General features: G+C 35.8%; 1 protein-coding gene across 1 annotated transcript in view; it reads left to right on the top strand.

Moving 5' to 3' along the window:
- The window catches only part of Nup160 (nuclear pore complex protein Nup160), a 58,932-nt gene that overhangs the window by 5,560 nt on the left and 25,601 nt on the right, over positions 1 to 27,771 (top strand). The window contains exons 3-14 of the mRNA XM_083133517.1: positions 1,845 to 2,052; positions 3,960 to 4,074; positions 8,384 to 8,576; positions 11,761 to 11,948; positions 12,896 to 13,059; positions 13,899 to 14,159; positions 17,053 to 17,256; positions 19,865 to 20,039; positions 21,574 to 21,749; positions 22,362 to 22,500; positions 25,173 to 25,275; positions 26,570 to 26,764. Coding sequence (XP_082989643.1) covers positions 1,845 to 2,052; positions 3,960 to 4,074; positions 8,384 to 8,576; positions 11,761 to 11,948; positions 12,896 to 13,059; positions 13,899 to 14,159; positions 17,053 to 17,256; positions 19,865 to 20,039; positions 21,574 to 21,749; positions 22,362 to 22,500; positions 25,173 to 25,275; positions 26,570 to 26,764 — 2,121 coding nt within the window. The remainder of the gene's footprint in view (positions 1 to 1,844; positions 2,053 to 3,959; positions 4,075 to 8,383; positions 8,577 to 11,760; positions 11,949 to 12,895; positions 13,060 to 13,898; positions 14,160 to 17,052; positions 17,257 to 19,864; positions 20,040 to 21,573; positions 21,750 to 22,361; positions 22,501 to 25,172; positions 25,276 to 26,569; positions 26,765 to 27,771) is intronic.

The raw sequence follows: 27,771 nt of genomic DNA, 5'->3' as shown, positions 1-27,771 counted from the left end.
CAGCTAGAAAATCACAGTCTTTATCTTTTATCAAGTTTACTTTAGGTTGCCACCCCTTTCTAAATTCCCCCTTTCTAAATTCATTTACACCTTTATATAAATCTCTGATATTTTTATTTCTGCTGTTTGTTTCAATTTCGTTAATTTTGCTTTTCAAGTAATCTCTTTTTTTACTTCTAAACGTGTGGTTAACTTCTCGCTTTATTCTATTATAGTTGCTTAGATTTGTATCATCAGAGTTATTTAACCACCTAAGTCTAGCCTGATTCCTTTTTTCTATTAGATTATGACATTCATTATCAAACCATGGCTTACTTTTTCTTGGTTTATGATATCCTATACTTTCTTTAGCTGCTGATTCTATTGCATTACGTATGTGCTCCCAATTCTTATTTACATCTGTTTCATTTATATTTTCATCATCATTTAAATCCTGCAAAACATCAAATCTATTTGACAGTTTAATTTGGTAATCTTTCTTAATTCTTTCATCAGCAAATTTTCCTGTATTAAATTCTATAACTTTTAGATTTTGTTGCTTATGATTTATCACTGAGAGTCTTTCTCTTAATTTAGAAATTACTAAATAATGGTCACTGGCACAATCCGCACCTCTATGTGTACGAACGTCAATTATACTAGTATGCCTTCTCTTATCAATGAGAATATGATCTATCTGATTATGAGTTTTACCATCTGGAGAAGACCAGTTATATTTATGGATATCTTTATGTTTAAAAGTGGTACTTTTCACAATTAAATTCTTTGAGGTTGCAAAAGTAATCAATCTTATACCATTATCATTACTTAATTCATACTCATTTCTTTTGAAATAATCATTGTCTATATGAAAATGATTTAGTTTTCCTATATATAAACTTCTCCATGGCATTACTTTGGAAATTTATTTAGTCTACATCTATCGCATCACTTTTTGTCTATCCACTACAAGGGTACTAGAGCAGTTTGCATTACATCTTTTGTGCATTGTGTTTGATTCTTAGCTGCACTGATATCCTTATTTAAGAAATTTGGTTGATTGATTAATGATGGAAATTTTTAGAAATTTTTGACCCCTACATGTATGTTTTTTTGTAGTTTATAAATTTCTGCCTCCCCAATGTTGTAGTCGTAACCTGGTTGGTTTGTAATCAAGAGGTTTCCGAGCTAGATTCCTGGTAGAGACATTGCACAGTGGTTTGGATCCCACTTTGAACTCAAGAGGTCCAATCCTGATTATCCTATCTGAGCATAAAATTAACTTATCTGAATTAGGTAGTATTTTGCATGGACCACCCAGTGTGAACCTTCCTTGGAGCTTTCGATGCTTGTGACAGTGGATTTACATTTTCCCCCATTATGCATTCAATCTAATGGTCCCAACATAGTAAAATGTTAGTAAATTTTCCTCAATTTTCTTTCCTGTATTTTAAGTTTTTTCAGCTTGGTCCCCTGAAAAACGTAAAATTTAGGTTCGACTGTATAACATGTTCTTCGCTTGTAATTGACGCAGTTGTAAGTGAAAAGAATCCTGAAGTAGATTCATAAATGAGCTATATTAGTACACTAACATGAACAGTTTCTCATTTTATATCTCTTCCTGCCATTGTTGTTAATTATCCTGATGAAGGTGAAAGTTGATTATTTGATGTTGACGAATTAACATTCATGCCAGGACATGAATCCAGCACCTTTGGAATGAGATTGTAAGCCAACCACTATATGTGTTCGGCCACTGAAGGTGCATGTATTCTTATAGAACAAAATATTTTCAGTAGTGATATTTCTATAACACAATAACTACGTCTAATTTTCGCAAAAATAAAATATTTCTTGTCCCGTAGGCGAATTTCACATAATATCCTCGAACTTGTGGAGCAGAGCTTGGATGTAAATTTGGTTGGGAATCATTTGCGGTACATCTTCCGTGACACCCCAATTTTGGAAGGAGTTACTATTCACGAAGCGTACAACCACCTTGTAGTGTTGGTGGCAACAGTGTCCAGCGTTCATCGCCTGACCTTCCCACTTCCACCAAAGGCACATGACAAGGTAAGTTACCCACAAGTCAATTTATTTATTTATGTTGGATAGTTTCCGTGCATTAATATTAATATATTTCATTAATTAGTTAAGAGGTAGTGATGTGCAATGTAGTGTATTATAAGTAACTTATCGACGGGAAAGACAAGTCAAAATTCTTCAGAATTTGAGCTTGGTTTGTGAAACCTGGTGGATTGGAATACAAAAATTGAGGTGTTTCGATTAATACATTTTGCACACATCTGTATTCAATTTCTGCCATATCTTAGTTGTTATTAAGGATAATGTTTTAATAATTTTTATTCATTAGTGTGGGCTTTCACATAGCGAAATGTTTAGCACTGTTGCCTTTGGTGGCAGTGGTTCTCGTTTTGATCTCTAGTGGGAGCTAAAAAAATTCTGTGTTGATCCAACATTGTGAGGCCAATTGGAAAGCTACTTGAAAGGTAGCTTCTGTCTCAAAAAGCCAGATAAAAGTGGTGATGAGTCTGAACACACTGACCAAGCATCACCCTACAAAAAGCCTCTTGGCAGGCCTTGTCTCTCAAAAGGCTGTTGCGTCACAGAGTTAAGTTTTTGTTAGCGCTGAGCCGATCCTGATACTTTTACAGATTCCCACCTATTCTTGAAAATTGCAATAATAAAAATTTGTTCAAAATATTGATCAGTATAAGTGTATAAATATTCTTCTCCATATACTAATCCATTTACCAAGAAATTTGTTTTAGAATATTCAAGAATTACATCAGAATATCAAAATAGATGTTATGTAATCATAAAAATTCAGATTTTCGTGCAAAATAAAGAGAAAGTTTGAATTTTGCATAATTTCTAGGATAATTAGACTGCAAAACCATCGCGCAGTATTTTGCCGACTCCGTGAAAAACCAAAATGGTGGAAAAGTATGGGCTGGTATCGGCAGATGAATTCCAACTGATATTTTCCGATAGCAATGCATCGGCATCAACTCAGCCCAGGTTTTTATTCACAGTTGTATTGTGACTACCCATGTAATATTTTGTGTGTGTGAGAGTTTATTGTGAATTATATATTGATAGCTGCTTTATTAGAATCCGCAGCTCAAACGTGTTATACAGCAAGCAAGGAGATGATATAAGGAATACTAAATTAGTAAAAATTTGAACTTACTTACGTGAGTGAGTATGAAGATTTACAACTGCCCCTTTCATCAAGTTCATGATCTGTCTAGGCACTAATCATAATGCCGTGTCACTAAGTTATAAAAGAAAAGGGTTAGGTTAGAGGTTTGGTTAAGAAACAATCCCAGACAATATTCCTGTCTAAAACTAAACCAGTTAAAAATCCTGTTTTAAAAAGTTCCCCATTTGCCAAGAGACCTCTTAGAGGAGATGATTAGTAACAGAAATTCTGCATTAACGGAAACACACAAAACATTCCTACTCTTGTACTCAAATATATATTTAGCAAATGACGTAAAATAAAATTTAAAGCTTTTTGTAATGATGTAAGTACTGTATATCCATCGTGAAGGCTGCAGTTGTACACTTCATTTCCTCATTCCCTACCTCATAGAGCATTGCATATTTGTTTGATATAAGTAAAAATATTTTAGTACTTGTACATGCAAGGAACTCTGATTTTTACATTCCCTGATTTTACATTCAATTTTGATGGTCCCAACAAAGCGAACTGTTATAATATTTTCCCAAATTTTACATTTTCCTGCATTTTAAGTTTTTCCATCTTGGTCCCCTTAAAATCATCCAATCAATGTTCCATTGAATACGCACACACACACACCTGTATGTACTTTTTTAATTTGTGATCAGTAACACATTTTGGCTATTTTGGTAGCAATATGCTTGTGTTTCCCAGATTTGTCAATACTATTTCACTATCCTTATATTCACTGATATTTCTCGTATTGTTGCAGGATATAAGTATTGCTCTGAGGAGGGACAGTTGCGTGCAGTCTATCTTTGCTGAGGCTACTGAAGGGGCGGCCAATGATCCATTTACTTTCCATGTCATCAATACAACTGCTACAAGTAAGTACCTTTTCTCCATTTATAATTATATATCTTTGTGATATTGCAATGATCCATGACATTACTTATTGATATAGAATAGATTAAACATAACATTACTTATTGATATAGAATAGATTAATCTGCAGGTGTGTAGTGCTGTGTTCTTGAGTGTTTTCCTATAGCGGGCTACATTTACATTCTCTAAGGAACTGACGGGCTGCACGTTCATGCCTGATCTTTACTCTACTCTCTTCTTATGAGATTATATATCACCATTGGTATAGAGCGACCACAACTAAAATAACTAGGGCTGATCCGATACCACTTTGAACTACTACCGATACTCTTATGATTCCCACCGATGCTGATACCGATACTTGAGATTTGCAAGAATTAAAATTTGTTCAAAATATTGATCTATGTTGGTGTGTAAATATTTTACTCCAATTATATGCATCAATTTATCAAGAAATTTGCTTTAGAATATTCAAGAATTACATCAAAATATTAAAAGAGATGTTATGTAATCACAAAGTGCAGTTTTCGTTCAAAATTTGTGCTAAATAAAATGAAACGTTGGCTTTTTTTGTTGGGCTTTTTTTCGGCTTTTTTTCCCAAAGTATCTCAAATCGATGAAAATACAGGAGCTGGCAGTATTTTTCATGTTCCATGGTTTTTGTTTGTCTCCCTACTGTAAAATAGACACTCATTTCTAAATATAAAATACAATTTACAATATGAAATTCGTAGCTAGACATAAACAGTGTTTTCAAAAAGCTGGCTTTTTCAATGTTTGGTTCTTTCCGAGTGTTATCTTCATATTTCGATAGGCTTATTAAATATATCTATGAAGTATAAACATATTCACATAACTAGAATAGTTTTGTATGTGTTTCTAATAGAACCTAATAGTATATGATATGATTTTCAACGTTTGAATTTGTTATACGAATACGTACATGAAGGAAAAAAAATAAAAAAAATACTGCTCTATCTTTTTAAAATCTAGTATCAAATCTCTTTACATTAAATTTTGTGTTCAGTAAAATATATTTGTATTCTGGCTTTCCAGTACATCATGTATAATTTGGTTAAATGGCCGGCTGCTAAACCTGGCCACAGAGCAACTAGTGATGTATTTTGGCTGCTTGTTGCAGTAGTTCTCAACTTTTGTGAGGCCACAGACCAGTAAATTTATTTCTTACAAGTCGATGCCCTGATCCCAATAATTTCACTCATAGATACATTTCTGATCTTTAAAGTTTATATGGAAATTAATATGCAGCCTTAATATTGATATATCAACTATGGCATAATCATAGTTCAATTATGTATAGACTTGCTGTCAAATATAAAAATTAGATTTAAATTAGTCGTTAACCGCTGGGTGCAACAGACCGTTTGCAGCCTGTCAGTTGAAAAACACTGGCACTAAAACTGAAGCAGAAGCAAATAAGACTGGCCGCAAATGGCAAAAAGATCTATTTAAGAAATCTGGACTGGACCTACAGTTTGAAATGAGATCCAAAGCACTCTGCCTCCACTGAAGATTGAACCTCAGACCCCTTCTTATTACAAGGCAACAGCATTACTTTATTCCACTCTAGAGGCCTTTCGTAATTATGAATAGAACCTCCTATAAAAAAAAGCCGGCCTTTTTCCAACAACAGTACGTGTAATTTGTTCTCTGTGATTTTACAGGCAGAATTAAATCTTAATCTCTGATGAAGTAGCAAACAATGTTATTAAGTATAGAGAACACTCAGTCTGAAGCAACACATGACAGTGTGGGGGTGTTACATTGAATGAAGTAACAAGTGACTTGTGCCCCTTCAGTCTGTAAGCAAGCATCCAACACGCGTGCACAAACATGACTTAGGCGACATGATGTGCGCTGCTGAAGGAGCTTTCAGACTGAAGTCAGAGATGACAAGCAACACAGTCTCCTTCAGTATAAAGTAAAACATTCATTGTGCATGCAAGATCAACAGACCAAAGCGGCACTATACACGCCATTGAGAAAACAGTATAGTGTAAGCAACATGCAAGTGACATGTTTAGCTCGTTGTCGCACTTTGAGTCGAAAAGTCTGCTTCCAAGTGACACATGTCACTGGTTGCTTCGATCTGAAAGTTCCCTGAGAAAACTGTAGAGGCCAAGTGACAAGCGACACTTGCAGCTTTGTTGCTTCGGTTCGAAAGGTTACATTTACTTCTAAGTGTTGGTTTCCAAGAGCCATGTATCGCTTCAGTCTTACAGCTCCATTAAACAGGATGTACACACATTCACGTAATACGTATATTTCTGCATATGTGTTGTGAACAGTAAAGATTTATAATTGTCCCGCAACATCGAATACGTATTGTGATATTAACATTTGTTTCATATTTTATGACATCAACATTTAAATTGAGATACAAACATGTAAAAGCTTGTTTTAAGTCCATTTCATGGTCAGATATGCTCATCAGGACTACACGTTTAGTTTTAACCCTAGCTTACCCAAACCGTATAAGAAACTTACGTACCGGGGGTGTTTTATCACTAAAATTCAATAAACCATTTTATTATTGAATCACTGCTTCCTTTGCTAATTATATATGTGAAGTTATTTATTAATTATAATAATTACAAAAATTACTTTATTAATTAGAATAATTACAAAAATTACTATCATTAATAAAAAATAATAACCAATTATTGCATGAAAGTGTCACATATATTTCATTCACTAAAACTCACAAAATCCAAAATATTTTTTTATTAATGCTTTTTTCTTTGTAGAAGTGCAGTTGTTTATTAAATACAATAATTACAAATATTACAATCATTACCAACCAATTGTACACTGTCACTGTCTTCAAAAAAGCTGGCTTTTTATCAGAAAAAAGCCGGTTGTTTTGCAACAAATTTCCAGGATAAATAGACTGCGAAAGTGTCACGTGGCATTTTTGCGAACTCGTAAAAGACCAAAATATCGGGAAAATATTGTTAGATGAATTCCAACTGATACTTTCCATTACCAATACATCGGTATCAGTATGTGCTCAGCTCTAAAAAGAACCTTCCACCAAAATTCTCTGCACACTTTCCCCTCCATCGGTTCAACTCGGGCCATAAGGAAGCCTGCTCCACTCTACCCCTCCCCTCCAGTGGGAGGGAGTAAGGTGCACAGAACACACGGTTCTACACTGGTCCTTTTGCCTGTGGTGCCACTATGACTATTGCAAAGAACACAGTCACGTTCTGAATTGAGGTTAGTCATTGCAGCACAAGCATCATAAAACCATGTTGTATGATTAGAGGCACATATTTTTGGTAAATGAAAGAGCAAAATTTTGGTACAGAAACAGTCACTTTCGAATTCAAAATCAGTAAATAAAATAAAATTTCGGTGTTATAGCTGTGAAAAAATTGGATCAAAACTGGTATACAAAACATTTTGTTTTTAAAATTGTGACTATAATCCTAAATTTGATTTATAACTGCACTTATTACACAAAATAAACATATCTCTTGTAATAGCACATTATGTAGTTACCAGAGTGTTAAGTTTATTCCAGTATAAAGGGATTCATTTTTGCTTCTCAGTGGAATTAATCATTTTTCTGTGAATTGCATAACTCACAGGATAACTCAAATTTCATGTTTGGAAGTCTATTTCGTATTTTGCAGTTCATTTTGCATCATTTCGTGACAATACAGGGTAGGAAAATGCACCTCACACCTTTCAAAAACATGAGAAATTAACATCACAATGTGTTACTTCACATTTTCATCAAAAACTAAATATGCATGCCTGTATGTATGATATTGGTAAAAAAGAAAGCACCTTAACCATTCATACACAAGAATTGTCATTTATCCCTTCAATGAGAGGACTGTGATTGCTTTTTCTTCAGCGGCAAGTCAATACTTGCTTTGAAGTTTGATGAAGCTACCAGCATTCACTTTTGAAGGCATGTGTCGGTCAAACGATTCTCCAATTTTCATTCCACATTCTTCATTTTGGAAAAGAGCTGTTTGCAGGCACAAGTGATATTAGAATTGAGGGCAATGAATGGGGCATGATGGTGCAGACCAGGAATTCTGACTCTTCACATAAGTTTGATTTCATTGGTTCACATTTTCTTCATTTATTCTTTTATTTCATTGCAGGCTTTATCAGGCAGCTTAATTACAGCCATGGGGCTGCATGCTGGTTGTAGACCACTGACCTAGTGGATATAATTCTTAATGATAAATTGTAATACACTGTTACAATGTGTTCACTTTAAAAACCAATAATAATGTGTGCACAATTAACCGTTAGTTTCGTTTGTTACAGATACACCTCTACCTCACACGGCAGCATCCTGGTTGACAGCAAGCGAGGAAGCTATTTTTGCCTTAGGGTACAGCACCGGAATTGTGTTGCTTGTGAAGCTGTTGACTATGCCAACATGTGTGGAGACAATTGAGTTGAAACAGTCCTCTATAATGAATAGGCTTTGGACTGGGCTAGTTCCAGGTGCTCTGAGGTTAGTTATGTATACCACTGAAAATTGCAATATTTCAAAGTAGTGCAGAATGTTTATAAATTTTAATATACCATATTTACTCGAGTATAATGCACACTAAAATTTTTGGCTCAAAAAACTGCACTGTGTGTTATGAGCATCATGCCTGTTTCCTGCCTCTACACGGAATGATCCCACAGGAAACATGAAACCATGGGTGCTTTCAGTATGCCAGTGTGTATATAACACGTATATATCCAAAGGCATAAATACAAATTACGCCCACAAGTTTGTCAACATTTGCAGGACATTTTTTTAAAGAACTTCATTAAAAATTGCTTCTGCGGTGTTTTTACGCCTTCAATCAGAACGTTTTGCGCCACCTGGCAAGGTGGTGCCATCCTGGTGGCAATCAAATTCACACCTCCCATCATACAGGAGCCAAATCATTGGTGTTTTTTTTTTATGAGAAATGATGGAAAATAAATTCCCAAGCACTGAAAATCCATAATTCATTTATATAGCTGCTCTTTCACTTCTGGATATTTGCAACGCTTCCCATGAATTGAGCTGCCTTCAGCTTTTATCTTGCTTCTGACATTCTCTTACACTTCGCACATCATCATCTTGGTCCACCTAGTATCTGGTGACTCACTGATTAAGCATTATATCATTTGTTCTTGATTGACATGACAACCTGCACCTAAGAAAACTATTTCTTGATCCTAAATTGTGCTGCATATTATGTACTAGCTGATTACCCAGCATTGCTCGGGTATTTATATTAGACAGGAAAATAATGAATTCTAACTACAGTGTAAAATGTAACTAATTTTAAATGTGATCGTGAATGTCACCAATTAGTGTAGCGACTCCGAAAACTACGGATTCGATACTAATCTAGGTCATTTGTGGCATTTTATTTCTCACCCCCCCCCATGCCGATTGGTGATGAACTTGAAGTTAAACTGCATTGGGATTGTCACGAAAACTATGGATTCCATTCTCAACACAGTCTAAATGTTAGACAACCCGAGAAACACTATTGTTGTGCTGGATTGCATAGAGTCATGGATGTCTGTCTGTGCAGAATTTAATATCGGTCCTTCTTGATTATTTTTACATGTCACCCCTTCCCACCCCACCCCTATGCGTGCCAGGGATGTCTTACCCCAAAATATTCTTTCCAGATTGCAAGTGATACGTGTACCAAGTTTGGTTGAAAAAGCTCCAGGCGTTCGAGAGTTATGCCGGAACAAACATATATACACACCCACACACACACACATACATCCATTTTTATATATATAGAGGAGGTATAATATTTTGTTGCTTTTCCCTATCAAAACCAGGATGCGTGCTATACACGCACACACATTATGCGTGCATAAGTATATAAGTTTTTTGCTTGAGCTATATCACTGCATTTTGCATAAATTCCAACATACTTAAAGTCTGTGAAAGAGACGTGTGACATTTTTACAGACTCAGTAACACCCAGTCTTCAGAAAAGTATCGGTAATTAAATTCGAACCAATACTTTCTAGATGCATACATCGGTACTCATTCAATACAGACTCAGCCAGGGTTAGAACTTCTAATTGTTTTTGTGCATGATAACTAACCTCTGCAATGATTTTTATGTGAGGATTGACCAGAAAAAAGTTTACATGTGCCATGATTTACCCAATAATTGGACGGGTTAAAGTTACAGTGGTGAAAGTCACTTTTTGTTTTAGAAAAAAGAGCCTGACTCACAGCATCACTAGACCTTAAACTGTCGTCTGTTGACAGTTGAATGAATCTCTGACTTACGTCACGTTTTCTGTTAACATATTGACTTATCTTGATCTGGTTTCTGTGTCTTAGGGAACGTGTTTGACCTCTGCAGTGGTAGTACATTTGAAGGAAGCTAATATTGCATGAGAGTCGCTGTTTCCAGGCAGCTCCAACAACCCTATATCACTTTCTGTGTATTAGGGATGGACAAGTCACATTGCAATCACACTTGGAGCAGAATTTTCGTGGAACCTCTTTCATAGCACATCACTTTCAGGCTCCAACTATTCCCCTCAAAATAACAAGGTCTTGTAAGACTTTTTTTAATCCTAAACATAAGGGTTTGTAAGAGCTGAAGTGGTCTAGTCAGTAGGACATCTGACTGCCACACGGGAGACTCTGGTTCGATTTCCAGGGAGGGTGATCTAAGGTTGGAATTTTTCCAGCCTTTTCCTACATAATGTGGCTCTGGGGCTCACCCAGCCTCAAATCAATAGGTACCGGGGGGAGGGGGGACACTTTACCTCACATTAGTGTTTGTGCATGACTGAGTGGTTATACTCTTGCATTTCTTGTGAATGGTTCTGGGTTCATATCCTTGGTGGAAACTCCACAATTTCAGTGCTGTACTATCATGAGAACAATTAAGGATATACTTAAAATGGCAGAATCTGACGAAGAGTGCAAGGTAACAATGGTGATGAAATTAAATGTGTTGACCTTCCATCACTCAGTGAAATGCATTTTGAAAGGAAAATACACAAAAAACATTTAACCATTTCTACAATCAATATTTATTAGCATACACAAGCGATACATGTTATATATGTCACACTATTAATAACATTTTTCAATACAGTAAATCAGTGTTGGAAAATTGAAAAAAATGTTACTGTATCATTACAATGGTAACTAATGTACTTTTACAAAAGTAACTATACTCTTAAATTTGCTATACAGCTTGCTATATATGATAGCCAATGAATCTGTATGCATGTAATAGAGTGGAAAGTCACATGACTGCAGTTGGCATCCCTTGTATTGAAAGGCATGGCCACCAGGAAATCTGGGTACGTCATTGGTTTGTATCCCTCAGTGTTTCTCTGCCTGCCTGGCCATGATAAGTGGTAAGCTGTATAATACTGTAACTCATGTTTGCCAAGTTGAATGCACTGGTTTGCTTGATGGTATTAATGAGTCATGTCCTGCTCTTGTTGCAACAATACGTTTCATAAAATTCATACGACTTATCCCAAATTTCATTCAAGGGAAATGGGTGCACTTTCATCAGATTCGTATAATCAATTTTTTAGTGATATTTTTAGTTTGCGCCAAAGTCGTAGTGATATAATTTTGTCTTGATTAATTATTATTTTATTAATAATTATTCTGTATTGATTTTGATCATTTTTCTATTTTTATGCAGGGGCAAAACAACTGGTGATGATATGTCTTTGAGTTTGGTTCTTCATTCTTTGGGCTTGGATACTTACCTGTTCAGTCTGTCACGAGATGCCCGGATAAGAATGTGGTCGTGCAAGAGCCACGAGTGTGTAATGGTGGCAGACGTCCTGGAGCGCACGGCAGACAGTGGAAGGAGATTTCAGCAAGGAGGTATGCATTAATTCACTTAAGTATCTCTTTAACTCCATATTGTGGATACCTGTTAACAGGTGGAGGTCAAATGAAGCTGACACCAGTTCTTAGTCCTCCATTTCCATCCTTGGTAATGCACGTAGGAAATCCATGAAACTTAGTTTTAGTGTGTTGTAGTCTGTTGTTTAACATTCTTTTTGTGATTTTTAGCGGGAAGCATATTTATGTTAAGGTGCTCTTAAAATTTCACATAACCACTGTTTATATTACAGAAACATATACTAAATCTAAGTATCAAAGTGACTTTTATTTTTCTGTTAATGTTTCAAAGCCATTTTCATAATAAGCCGGCCCCCTTGGCAGAGTGGTTAGCACATCGTGCTACGACGACAGGGGTCCCTGATTCAAATCCGGGCATGGGCATGGATGTTTGTGAGTGTCCATTCATCAATTTCATCATGTCATCACTCATCGTCATCTTCATAAATTAGCCAAAAGTGGCACAAAAGGGAAGTAAAATAAAGCAAATCAATCAATCAATCATACCATTTTCATAATATTTATTGCATTTTTTTTTATGTTGAGGTTGTTTTCATGCAAAGAATTTATGAGATCTGAAATAAACTTCATATAGTATTAAGACCATATGTAAAAGACTCATGCTCTGTTTTCTAACATATTGTTTTTATGATATCAGACTCATCATTGCAGTCATGTGTTGATGAGTTACATCAGAGACAGTACTTTTCATTAATCCTTCCTACGTAAAGCGAAGTAAAATTAACCAACCGATGTAAATATTAACAATTATCCTGAACAAGTTTAAATTACTGCAGTGTTCAGGTGTCAGTACCATTAGAATTGGTGAAAGTACCAGCATTGATATCAGCTCAGTCTGAAGTTTGATCATTATTGTTCATAAGTTAATTGATCAGTTGCAAATATATACATGTATGTTTTCACAGCCCAGAACCACGTACTTCGAAAGACAACTGGGACGAATGGCAACGATCTCTATTTGGGTGCATTCTTATGCTTTGCCAGCCAGTGTGAATTTTGTGTGCTGAAGCCTGAATTGGTGGATGGCGCATATCAACTAACACAAATGTACACTATCTATGCACCTGAGGTAAGTGAGTCAAATGTAGCATTTATATAACCTTTCTATCAAATGAATACTCAAGTATATATGTAACACTTCCCATCTTTATCAACATTTAAACTCTTACCCATGTGCTTTAAAACTGTCAAAATGAAGATCCTATGTATAAAAGAAAACAGAAACAGTGAGACAATGTGAAATTTTCGAAAGTTCAATTAAACATTCACAAAATGAAAAATGAATACAGCATACGTAGTCATGTATAAATAAATTACCATGTAACTAAGTTTCTCATCATTTATCTAGAAGAACTCTTGATAATTAGTTGTAAGCATGTTATACAAATTACAGATTGTTCTTAATAGACTATTCTTGTACATATTTCTGAATTTTAGGTATTTTGGGGATCAATAAGCTACAGCCACATATTTTTTTCTCATTGAATTGCAGTTGGCGGAGGAAATAACTATTGTCCCATATATAGGTTACAGTTTTACATAATGTATGATGCCAGTACACCACACAATAAGCATAACTAGTGAAGAATATTCTACCTATTAGAAAGGCTCTTAAAATTAAATTCTTTCAACAAATTTTAATTTGCCACGTTTTGTTATAATGACTTATTATATTTGATATAAAATAAATACTAGGGTTGAGCCGATACCAATGCCGATGTATCGGTATAGGAAAGAATCGGTTGGAATTCATCTTCCGGTACCAGCCGATACTTTACCAGCATATTGGTCTTTCACAGGGTACGAAAGAATGCTCCGTGGAAATTATGCAAAAATCAAACTTTTTTTTTTTTTTGCATGAAAAACTAGTTTTTTGATAATGTTGAATATTTTGCCATTACATTGCAGTACGACCTGGTCGATTTCTTGCTCACCCGAAGCCACTTGTGGGCGATGTGGTTTTCTGTCCAGGGCGAGGTTGTGGTGAGCAACATTCGGATCGATGGGAACCCTGCATTTCCAACCGACTGGCAGCATGCCATTTTGGAAGTGCCTCCCGATAGAGACTACATACCACCTGACCCGATGATGGATCCCCAGCATGCATACATATCATACATCTTTCAGCCTGGGCTGTTCGCTCTTGAAGTCATTCAAAGAGCTCTCAGTGTAAGTATATAGCGGTGTAGTATTCTACTATATTATCTGATTTACTGCCGGTGAACTAACTTTTTTTTTCATATTCGAGGGTTGGGGCATAATTCATGGCAACCTTTTTTTATTTTTCTTCTAGAATGCTGGACTGGCACGAAAATCGTAAATATGCAAATAGAAGGGAACATTGTATTGTAATGTATGAACAATGCAAATGACGTGTACCATTTGTAGGATAGGGAAGCAAGCAGAACATCCACTACAAACGCTGTTCATGCCATGGAACGCTGGTCAATTCAACAAAGGAATACCACTGTTCTCTGTACAATAACTGTTCATCACACTGCCATCTAGTGGTGTCCACATACTATGGGTGCCATGTGCTACCGCCGTTCAATTTGAGAAAAAAATATAGTTGTCATGACTATTGCCCCAGCCGTCTCCTGCTTAACACAACGGTTAGCACGATGGCCTTTAGTGCAAGCTGTTCCAGGTTTGAACTACAAGGTTCACCCATTAAAAACCTAACTTTTTTTTTTTTACGAAAGAAAACAAGTAATTACCTTCAAATTACTTTATCACCTTCAAAATAATCACTAGATGAGGCAATACTCTTTGATCAGCATTTGTACAGGTCTTGGAAACACTGTTGATAGTCATTGACAGTAAGTGTTCGCAAAATACACGTAGCATTTAATTTAATGTCAGCGACGTCGTCAAATCTTTGCCCTTTCATAGCCATATTAAGCTTGGGGAAAAGGAAAATCAGCAGACGATAAGTCCGGAGAATGTGGAGGGTGATTGATCACTGTCACTGAATTCTTAGCAAGGTATTATACAGACAATGCGGTATGAGGCCAAGTATTATCGTGTAACAGAAACCACGGGCTAGAATCACAGAGGTCCTTCCTAACCTGCTTCATCCTGTTTCTGAGTCGACCAAGCACTTCCTTGTAATACCACTGATTGATTGTTTGGTTTTTAGGGACAAGTTCATGGTGGAGCAGTCCTTGGGAATCAAAAAAATGCGAGCAGCAGCATTTTCGTCTTCGATTTCGACATCCGATTTCGACATCAGTGCTTTTTTCTTTAAGGGCGAGAACTGTCCTTTCCACTTCACACTCTGTCTTTTTGTTTCGGGGTCATATTGTAAACACCAGGTTTCATCTCACCATACACTGCCCGTATCATCTAACATTTTGGTAAATGATTTACCCAATTTGTAACAAAAACTTTATGCTGTAATGTTGTTCCATCTTGTTGTGCATATTTTGTATGCCGCCTGCACACGACCTGCATCTGACGCACGCTTGCCCCGATACTGACTGCCTGTAATAGGTTGTAACATGCACTGACGGGAAGTTTAGATATAGCTCTTTGCAGTGTTGCCAGAATACGGTACCTTTTTATTTGGCTGGGTTATTTTTTTTTTTGACAGTTTGGTTTCTTTATGGGCGGACCTTGTACATTGTGAGCGTCAAAATTTTGTTAACCCTATTTTGTGAAGGCAGTTGCAGAGCTACATGAAATGAAACAGTAACAGGCTCTGTTCAAGAGGGAGGAGGGATGATGGGACTCAAACATGCAAAGAGATGCTTAGTATACGTTGCTTGTTGGTTCACTTTAATAAAAAAAAAAACTGGAAGAGCACTATGGGTGCATTTCTTAAGTCTTAACGAAACAAACTAATTCAACTAATTCATGTTGGTGTGTACCGTGTCACCCGAGGTGCATACATTGAACATTTGTAGGTGTTAAAAAAAACTGTTTTGAGTTCCTTGTTTGTTTTGGGACTGCTCTTATTAATGAAAGTTCAATAGTTTACTTGCAATACATTTTTGTAACCCATCAATTATTTACGAAACACCTGCTATTAACTCTTTCGCTGCGGCAAACGACTTCAGGCAATTTGCTTCAATATGCCTAACTTTTTCTCGTCACTACTGGTGTCGAGCAAAATTGCCCTATAAGAAAAAGCATTACCAGAACATGCTGTCATTTGAACTGTTTTCAAAGGAAATAACTTGCTTTTGTTCTGAACAAATGAAAAATGTGTACTGTTGTGTCTATGTAAACAACAATGGCGACAAGGATCATTTATCTACTCAGTGGCATGTTCCAAGATTTTTGAAATGTGGTGAGGGTACGTACACTTTTTTTTAGTAATCACCCTAATTTCACTATCTTTCCTACTTTTAATATTATTATTATTTACTAATGATGGACAAAAAGGAAGGGTTATGAGCCCTACCAACCCACTCCCCATCCCCTTGGGCACGCTGCTGTATCCACTTCAATAACAATGATAATCGAACACCAAGGATAAATTTCGACTATGGCCCTTTTTGAAAGAATACGGGAAGAATTCATATTAGTACTTCAGAATACTTTTATTACAAATTTATGAAATTCTGAAAATTTCCCCAAAAAACTACACAGCGAAAGCTATATCAGCATGCCAAAATCCCACAGCGAATGAGTTAATTTCCTACCACATCTTTGAATCCCAGAAACATAATCAGTAACATTATTTAGAGCACTTGGGGTTACATTTAAAATGCAATATGTGGAAGTTTTGCTGGATGCATCTGATGCATGAAATCTCTAGAAACTTACGTTCATTGTTGTAAAATAATTTCTGATGCTTCTGTCGTTGCTAGTGGTCCTAGATTTGAATTGTAGAAAAAACATTAGCGTTTCTGATCCTTTGACTTATTTTGTGAGATAATTATACATTCTTACTGTTAAGATTTACATGTGTAAATGAACAACATAGAAAATTATATCCCATCAATATATTTTCTATCCTTGTCCAGACTAACATATTGTTAGAGATTGTATAAAAATTTGAGTACATTTTTCAAATAATTTGAAATATTGTGATTTTTTTTTGTTTGTTTGTTTCCAGATTTATTGCAGGTCTCTGAGCAGTATATCCGATACCAGGACTCAAGTGCCATCTGCCAGCATCCTAAAGGAGAGGGTTCGTACTGCTGTGGAGGCAGAAATTCAGAACGAAGCAACTGATTATGAGCTCTCCAATGATGAATTCAGAGAGATTGCCACAAGGTGCTGGGCAAGATTTTATTCTTGTGTGGTGCAGTATCAACAGGTATGTTCCATATTCAGTGAAGAAGGATTTTAACAAGTATATAAATTTTAATTCTTCTTCAATATTTCAACTTTATGGAGTGTTTTGCAATTTAAAAATAATAAAAACATTATAGACCCCACAAATAAAACTAAAATAATAAAATGACCTATATTATAATCCCCTCCATATAAGAACCACCACAATTAATAACCATTGAATAAATATGTATTACTAGAGGCACATATTTTTGGTAAATAAAAAAGTAAAATTTCGGTACAAAAATAGTCTATTTCGGGTTCAAAAGCGGTAAATAAAATAAAATTTTGGTGTTATAGCGGTGAATAATCACATCAGAAGTGCTATATAAGATGACATTTTGGTTTTAAAATTGTGAATATAATCCTAAATTTGATTTAAAAACCACTTATTACACAAAATAAACTTATCTCTTCTAATAGCACATTTATGTAGTTACCAGAGTATTAAGTTTATTCCTGTGTAAAGGGTCCATTTTTGCTTCTCAAATATTTACAGCAGAATTAATCAATTTTCCGTAAATTGAATAACTCACAGGATACTTCAGACTTCAGAAAGTGTCTGGTCGGTATATAAACAGTAAATTTCATGTTTAAGAGTCAATTTTGCATTTTGCAGTTAATTTCGCATTATTTTGTGACAAAACAGGGTATAAAAATGCACCTCAGACCTTTCAGAAACATGAAAAATGAACATTATAGCATGTTATTTCAAATTTCGTGTTTTCGTCAAAAACGAAATTTGCGTGCCTCTATATAAACTGCTGGACAAAAAAAACCGGACACTTGCATTTTTTGTGATAACGCAATGGGTCGATAAAAGCTCTGGTACAAGGGCTAACTAAATGTTGCAGAAACTGAATTAAGTACGAATGCATAAACAAAGTCCGAGCCTATGAATGGTGCATATGGTACTACATGATCTGCCGAACATTCTGTAATATACCTGCGAACTGTTATTGCAATTCAGATGTCAAATATTAAAGTGTCCGGTTTTCATTGTCCAGCAGTATATAACTAATCCTATAAAAATTAAAGATATTCAATCAAATGACATTGTTATAATAATATTAGAACTATTCAAAATAATAATACTTCACTCAAGAAAATTTGTAATATCTTTAATTAAAAATATTATTCCTAATAATAATAAAATTAAAAGACTGATTAACAAAATAATTGAACTTACAATTGTAATAGAAAACTTAAAAACCATTGATTTAAGGACTTTGCAATCACCACTGCTTAAACTACTTAAATAATTAAATTCAATAAAATATAGAGGAACAAAAGAAAATAAAAAAATAATGGAAATAAATTACAAGCTAATAATAAACATTCACGAATATTATTTAAATAAGTCATCTTGTATTTATTTCAATTTGAAACATGTGCAATAATGAACAACTGACCTTGAAAACCTGAGTCATGAAATCGGTCTGTAATTAAAAATTCCAATTAGTAATTTCAACAGAATGTGTTGGCTGTACTCTACAAAAGGAGGAACATATACCTCACAGCTGATGCTAAGTGTTGCCAGGATTCTCTGTAGTTTTTTTCTGTTTTGTATTCTGAAAGGGCCATAAAGGAAGATTTGATTTTTGATTTGATTTGATTTAGTTTATTTTACTTCACATTTTGTGCCTCTTGGCTAATTTGCGAAGATGGGGATGAGTGATGAAATGATGAAATTGATGACTGAACATTCGCAAACAACCAAGCCCGACTGGGATTCGAACCCGGGACCCTTGACGTCGCAGCGTGATGTGCTAACCACTCGGCCACAGGGTCGGGCCATAAAGGAAGACACTAGTTTAGTAAAAACTAATAATAATGTTGTGCATGGAAATTTACTTCATCACAATGCTTAAACAAACTGCTCCCAAGCATCAGCTGTAAGATTGGTTGTGATGACAGGTAGTACAATGCTGCTGTATCTATCAACGTTGCCTGTTTGTAGCCTCTTGTTTATACCTTGAAAATGGCAAAGGAAATCAGTGACACATAGCTTAGTAACTATTTTTAACTATACAATCTAAACCTGATTTTAGGTTCCAGAATTTTACATTTTCCTACATATATACATTCAATCTTGATGGTCCCAGTAGAACAAAATGTTTTAAATATGAAATTTTCTACATGTGTATGTATGTATGTAAAAAAAAACAAACCTAACAATATGGCATTTCTTGCAATTGGAGCAATTACTTTCATATTTCCACTTGTAGTATACTCTAAACCAAGTTAAAGTAAGTTCTGGAAATTAATTTAAAACCATCTGGGAAACCAAGGAATTTGATTTGTCATGATTTAAATTCATACTATGGGAATGAGAGACGTGGTAATAGATAATTCAGGTACTCGCGTTTTCTGCAAAGGTGTTTTAAGTAATTTGGTATTAATTTCGGTGCCGAAATTAATAGAAAATTACTTAAAGTAGCTTCACGGAAAACGTGAATTCCTGAATTATCAGGATTTGAAATTCATTTTTTTGAGTCTAAAACACACACGGTGAAAAGTGGAAGCCTCCCATATTACTTTGTTTTTTACTGTTTGTATGTAAGTCATATTTAAATATTTTGTATTCACAGGCAGGAACTAAACCAATGGGCTTGATTTATGGAATGGATTCTGCAATGTTGGGAATCATCAAGAAAAGTCAGTTTTCGTTGCTGCGTCCAATGGATGCTCTGGAGCATATGATGACCATCCAACAGGAAACCTGCCTTCCATCATATTTTGCATCTACTCCGTTTCTTTGTGAAGGTAAACACTGCATTTTCTTGGTGTGTTTGCTCAAATTGATGTCAGGGCCAGCTGATATTCTGCAAAACTGTAGAATAGCATTTTTGCAAACTCTGCAAGATACCTGGACTAGGAAAGTACTGGTATCAACTTAGCCTTAAATTTTTTAATTTTTTTAATATAAGTTTCACTAAGAAAGATCACTTGTTCGTAATTTTTAGTAATGAATCAGATTAATAATCCATACTGTATCATTATTGAAGAATAAAGTAATACATGTATCTATTTATAAAACCTATAGTAATTTGCCAATACAATATTTCTATAAATATTCTTTAACTTTTGAACACTGGCACAAGACAACATATGTCCCTTAAAGGTATTTGTGCTAATTCAGGCATTAGACAGCCTCTGTCTGCAGCATTTGCTTTGTTACATGAACTTTACAGTATGTCATGACTAATTTGATCATTGCCATGGCCATAAGATGTGATGGAGAAAAGGAAAGTGTCTAACTTTAAATTTACAGTGGCCGCTTTTGGAGTGAAATTTGATATTAGGGATGGGACCGATTAATCGGCATTGGCCGATATAGACATATCAGTGTATTGATTTATCAGTAAAATTTCCGGTTATTTTACAGATCTTATATATCATTAAATATCTTTAATTTAGTGCAATGTTCTGCCATTTTGTTGTAATTTTTATGGATGATGTCCATGCCCTACTTTGTAAAAAGTAAATGTCTAAACATGCAGCTTCTTTTGCACTGCAGTCATCTGGAAGCAAACATTTATTAAGGAGGTCAACAAACCATTCAGGTTCTTCAAGGACCATTTGGAATTTCATATCAGATCGGTAGAATATCGGTAATTGGTATCAGTAAATTTTATATCGATACTTTATATCGAAATTTCATTTCGGCCCATCCCTACGAAATGTACAAATTATTACACTCAGAAAGTAAAAATTACATAATTCTATGTAACATGTACTAGCCAACTAGTCTTTTTCAAACCTGAAGTCCCAATATTTCCCACAGAGGAAGGCCAAAGTTAATTTTTCATGATTTATTCCTCAAATTACCTTTATGAGCATGACCCTATCTATAGTGATGCTGAAGAAACAGTATGTGGTTTACAATTTTTCCATTATTTGCTTGAGAGGGATCAAATTTTGTTTAGTGTAGTACTTGGTTTCAAATTACATGGCAAAAACAGCCTGGGCATTGAGGCTAACATTGCTCAGACAGCCATTTGTATCTACGTTTTAATTGATTGTCTCTTGCTCTTTCTGACAAAAACAAATTAATATGCACTGTTTTTGTACATTCGATTCAGCTTCTCTTTGAAGCAAATTAAGGAGGAGAATTTATTCATTCAATTTCTGCCTGATGTGTTTCCCATTTTATACTAAATCAGAACAATATATTTTTTAAGTACTTTATCAGTATCCTTGGAAATATTAATCTATCCCGAATGTTTAGTTAAACTTTGTTAGGAATCTCTTTTGTTATTTTCACAGCAGCATATTCATGTGTTTCTTATTTTCCCAGATTCAGAAGTGTGCTCTGATGTTATAAAGCTTATGAAGATATTGGTGATGCTTGGAAATCAGCTGACTGAAGAGATTGTGTCCGCTTTCAAGAAGGGTATGTTTTACCTAAAGAGTCCAGACCAGATCATGGAAGATATAGTAGAAGCAATTCTTTCAGACAGTTCTGAGGATCTTGTGAGTAAATTGAATTCTATTTATATTTTATCCATTTTTTTATAAAAATATGTTTTCAACTTTTATGTAATGATAATGTTTTTGTGAACTCTTAAGTTAATAATGTTTCTGTAGTCTCAGTATATTTCATTAGAGAGGCTTCACTGTTATATTATTAGAACTACGATGAATAAAATATCAAGATTTTGGTGTTAAAATGGTGAATAAAAATAACAAATGTTATTTGAAAGCTGTATTTATTACACAAAATGAACATTTCCTTTCTAATAGCACATTTATGTAGTTATCAGAGTGTTAACTTTATTCCTGTGTAAAGGAGTCCATTTTACTTTCTCACATTTTTACAGCAGATGTAATCAATATTCCATGATTTTGCATAATTCACAAGATTATTGAGAATGTGTTGTGTCGGGAAGTAAGTTCTAAATTTCATGTTTAAGAGTTTATTTCAAATTTTGCAGTTCATTCTGCATTACTTCGTGAAAAAACATGGTAGAAAACTGCATATCTAATCTTTCAAAACCATGAAAAATAAAAAATGCAGCATGTTACATTTTGTGTTTCTGTCAAAAATGAAATATACATGTTTCTGTGCATTATTTATAATTTCAGGGTGTGGACTGCAGCTTCATGGATGAGTTGTGGGTGGCTTTGAAGCATGTGGACAACATCTACCCTGCAGTCTTAATGTTGCTTCAGGCATTGAGTTTGGATTTAGGACAGCCAGAGGAACTTACTATGGATGAAACAGGTATTTACTAATTTTACCAAGATTAAATCACATTGTCACAGGAAAGTTTACCCCACACCCAAAAGAAACCTATCACACCTCAAACTTCATTCATATCTTCTACCCAAAACCTTGACTGTACTGTTGCTGTCTGTACCAACAGTCACAGTTCACCTTTCAACATCTGCTTCTGGGTAATGAGCTTCCATCCTCTATTCCAATCCCCCAAAACCTGAGTACGGAAACACTTGGGGAGGGCCTAAATATCAGCGAATCATGGTTTGTACTTCTGACTTTCTCACTTGTTAATTGCTATAATTATTAATAGAGTGTTAAATAACACTGGTCAACAAATTTTAATTTTGTTTTTGCGACATGGATGAAAAATCACTTTTCTTTATCAATCCATGATGCTGAACACGAAACTGACAATGAAAATGCCACTCGACTTCCAGTTTAAGAATTATACGAGGTATTGTCGAAATGTCTGGTTTCCCAATGTTGTAACGTAGTGGAATGACGTATGCTTGGTGTGCATGTAACTTTTAAGCTTTAACTGTATTATACGAACAGTACAAAACGTGGGTACATTTCCATTTGCCTTTTCCAAGTAAATTCACGAATCAAAATTTTTACATTAATCACAAAATACAAATATTCTACTATACTACTGTATGATTTGTTCTTTTAATACTTAACGTGGAATTCAATCCGCTTCCTCTTTGCTTCCATCTTGTAGTGAAGTTCCCTGGTTACTGCCCAGCAATAGTCGGCAAGCATTCCTGTACTCCATTTCCCTTGGTATCTTTTCTCCATTATAGTTATTTGTTGGTGGAAACACTCACCGTGTTCATCACTTACCTCCCCACAACTTTTCGGGAAGAAATTCAGATGAGGGTGTAGAAAATGCAAATTAAGGGGCATATTGCAACCCATTTTTTGATACGATGAAACCAAATTATTTACAAGTTTTTCATAGTCTTCAGCACGTTTGTTTTCCAAGAAATTGTTTGAGACTTCTCTGAAAGAACTCCATGCACCTTTCTCAACATCACTTAGCAGGTGTTGGAAGATCTCATCCTGGTGAAGTTCATGAATTTGAGGGCCCACAAAAATTCCTTACTCGATCTTCTGTTCACTGGTTTTTGGAAATTTGTTAAGTGGATATCCAACTTTTTGACAAAGTTTTTGATCAATCCTAGCTTTATATGAAGTCGAGGAAGTATAATATTTTCAGATTCCACGAGAGGTTCATTTTATACATTCATATTTCCAGTTTTCATACTTTTGATGTAATGGCCAATCCTTTTTAATGAAATGAGAAACTCAGTCTCTGCTATTCCATTCGCAGAGGAAACAGCAATATTTGGTATAGCTGTGTTGGAATCTAATAGCAATGACTTTCAAATCTGCACATATTTTTCATTTGTAGTTGTATTTAATTGATTGAAGGAGGAATTTTAGGCTATCATACGATTCTTTCTTTTGCACAGAATAACCAATAGGGATTGACGATAATTTATTTGATCTCCTTCTGTAGAAAAGTATTCTTCCAACTTTTTCTGATGGTCACGATAAAATAACACCTTCACATTACTAGCCAGAAAATCCCATTGTTGAGGTCTGGAAGCTAATAGCTCTGCCTTTGCTTTTGAAAGTTCAAGATCTCTCACTAAACCATTCATTTCACTCTGGCTAACCTTGTGCTGTTCTGTAACTTCACCTGCAAAGTCAGGATCTGTAGATGTGGAAGGTTGTGGATTGTACGGTTCGTCTTCTGATTCTACGGAATAGGATTCAGGGGGTGTTGGAACAGGTAGTTCATTGCTATGCGCCACAGGACGAGTAGCAGAACGAATATTTGGAAATACAATTGTCTTCTTTTTAGTATTGGACATAAGTTGTTTTACTGGGACCATACAAACAAAAAAAATCGTCTGTATGATTAGTGGGCTCCAACCAAATCAAGGGAATAACAAATGGCATCAATGGTCTTCTGTGATTCAAGCAGTCCAGCAGATTCGTGTAGCAGGTCTTACAACAGAAATGTGGAGCCCAAGTCTTATCTTCATCTCCGAATTTGCAGTATGTACCGAAATACAGATTGTAGGGTGTTCTTACAGCAGGGGTAATATTTCTCCGCTGTCCAGAAAACACAATTTGACCACAAACAATAGAAATTGTTAGCATTGATAATGCATTTACGTAGTATTTTTTTTTACCAAATCACTCAGCAATTTAATTAAATGCCAACCTTACCATAAACGGACCACGTAATACGCAAACACAATCTTCGATAAATGCACACACTCAACCTAGTTTTATAAAGCCACAATCACGTCTGCACAAACGAACACCTCACAAATCAATGAATAAAGAGGTTAAGTTCCCCCTTTCCTTACAACAAATAAGCAAAGATAAGATGTGAAAAGAGAAAACTCAACATTTACTTCTTACAGCTATGCAATACCATATACATAGGGAACTTCTCCAATTCAACAATGTCCTGTAACTCAATTATAATTAGTCAATTGCGATTTTTAACGACAGTTTCGTATTTAGGGGGCCAATATTGATTAGAAATTGTATATATCACTCATGTCGCATTTTGGCTGTTGACCAGTGTAATTGCACAAGTTGCTTAAGTGCTGAAGGTAAAGTATATTACATAATTATTATTTTCTTCATTTCAGCTTGTGAAGAATCCCGAATGGTCCTTTCAGTTGGAACCCTGTTCAGCAGCCAGTTGGGTGTCAGCACGATCGCCAGTTCTCTTCATCAAATTGCTGAAGTGAGGTAAATCCAATTCCTGTAACATTTTGAAATGCACTTCAGTGGCGTAACCAGAGGTGGTCATTTTCATTCAACCTCCTTCACGGCTCGATCTTGCCCTCACCCTCACACACCCTACTCGAGTTCACCCTCATCCTTGCAAACCCTCACGACTCAACTTTCACCCTCATGACTTGCCTTTCACCCTCACAAGTCTTCGGATGGTGGGGGTGAGGTCTGCCCTCATGAGGGTCACCCTCTGGAGGATGACCACCTCTAGGCGTAAGTGATGATATTTTACAAGGCACTCAATTGTCAAGCTTTTTTTCATTTTGGAGGATTCAGGAAACTGCGTTTTGTTGTGGGTAAATAAGACTGGTATGTGAAACTGCAGGTACTGCAATTGTCTTTGTTGTTTGCTGTATTAACTCGTTTGTTTTGAGTGGCCCCTTACAGACAATTTAATTCATGTTAGGGGGAATAAAAAATGTGGTTGATAATAAAAAGACGTGAGTTACTAAATTATTTATGTGAAACTTAAGTGTTCGATTAATTTTGGTGGCCTGCCACCATCCACTTGAGAACTTGTTGCTTTTCTGAATATCAACAGTGGTCAGTTACATCATGTTTGGCTCCCACTATTGCAACAACTGAAACCTATCACCCACAGTAGACGAACTAGCTACACCGGCACTCCTAGCAGGAAGTGAGGAAACAGGAACCGAAAGTCAACCCAACAGTGAAGCAACAAATTTCCAAGTGGATGGTGGCAGAGGCCACTGAAATTATCAAACATTTAAGTTTCGCGGAAATAATTTAGTAACTCGCACCTTCTTAAACAATTTAAGTTCCGCTGGTTCGAGTCCCCTCTCGGGAAGCATAACAACTTTTCTCCTGAGATTTCATCTGTGTATGGGACAGGTGGCCACCCACCATCATGAGGATAGGGAGCTATGGAGCAGCGTAACCCGGTCATTGACAACGTACAAAGAGTAGGGGTTTATTGTCTTGCACACATCACCCTGTAACTGGTTGGATGATCGGGCACCTCTGCTTAGGCATGTGGGAGTGGGACAACCTTGGTCCTCAAGGGTTGTTGCACCGTGGGTTGTTATTATTATTATTATTATTATTATTATTATTATTATTATTATTATTATTATCAATGAATAAAACCCATCTGTTACTTTGTGATACCAATACCTCTGGTCAGATTAGGTTAGAATGCCACTCGTATTGACCATTACCGATACGTCGGTATCGGCTGAGCCCTCATTTATACCAGCATAATAATTGTTTCTAATCTTTGCCTTCACAGGTTTGCTATTTGCCAGAATCTGCTGTTCCTTCAAATGCTGATTATAGCATGTCAGGATGACTCTAGAATTGAACTTGGAGAAGTAGAGAAAATCCGATCTAATCTTAAACCTAGGACAGTCGTGCTCACACAAGCATATTATGTTGTGTTATGGGTGTTGAAATCACCTTCTTCGCCTGTTTCCGGAAGTGCTTTGTAAGTTTGCCATCACGGTTTGAGTCTTATACTTGTGTATTTTATTTAATGGTTTGTGTGGGGCTTTTTGCTTAGTGTGCTTGTATGGAATACCAGATTGTTCTCAGGTGCCATCCTTGATCAAACCATTTTTCATTCTTCTTTGTAACTAATGATGAAATGTTGGACTAAAGAGAAGTTAAAGAATAGTACAAAAACTTTCAATTTTTTAAATTACCAACAGTGGTTATTTGAACATGTACAAACTTATTTTTTATTACTCTGTCACTTTCTATAACTCTTTAGCACAAATTTGTTTTGCCTGGTTTTACCTGATCACCAGGGGTAGTGTAAGGTGTGACCTTTGAGAACTCATCCCTAACTGCCGTCTTGCTGGCCAATAAGGCTCTTGCATCTGGACCTACGGCCAATATAATCCTCCTCTGCAGGGCTGTGTGTTGTCCTGTTTTGTCCATGTATGTGCTGAGTGCCACTTTACAGCATCAGCTTTTAACATAAGAAGATTTTAGTTCTTAGAGCCAGATGTTGATTTTAGCTATGGTAAGGGGCTGGGCCCTGTATAATGTGATGGGTGCAAATAGCCTAAACACTGAGCACTCATGATTTTAATTTCAATCAACAAATTAACTGACCATGAGCCATGGTGGTCTAGTTGGTAGGGTGTTTGACTGCCATGTTGGAGACCCGGGTTCAATTACTGGGCTGAGTGATGTGAGGTTGATTTTTTTGGCCCTGTCCCTGCATAAAGTGGCTCTGGGGCTCTCCCAGCCTCAAATTAATGGGTACCTGGTGGGGCAGGTGGTTAAGGTGCCTGAAGCATGGTGCTGATCACATGACCTCTAAAATGGCCAACATCATGGGGCTCTACCCTAAATGTGCCTTTTCATGGCATGGTGCTATATGCACGGGAAACTTTACCTTTATTACCAATTAACTGACCATCACAAATCATAGCACAGGCACAAGCATGAATTTATTTTATTGTTTCCAAGGTGTACCAGTGCAAT

This window comes from Lepisma saccharinum, chromosome 1 (genome assembly GCF_977018435.1).
Source record: "Lepisma saccharinum chromosome 1, izLepSacc3.1, whole genome shotgun sequence".
Classification (NCBI taxonomy): Eukaryota; Metazoa; Arthropoda; class Insecta; order Zygentoma; family Lepismatidae; genus Lepisma; species Lepisma saccharinum.
Note: the sequence above shows the minus strand (reverse complement) of the source record. Positions and strands in the feature narration are given on the sequence as shown.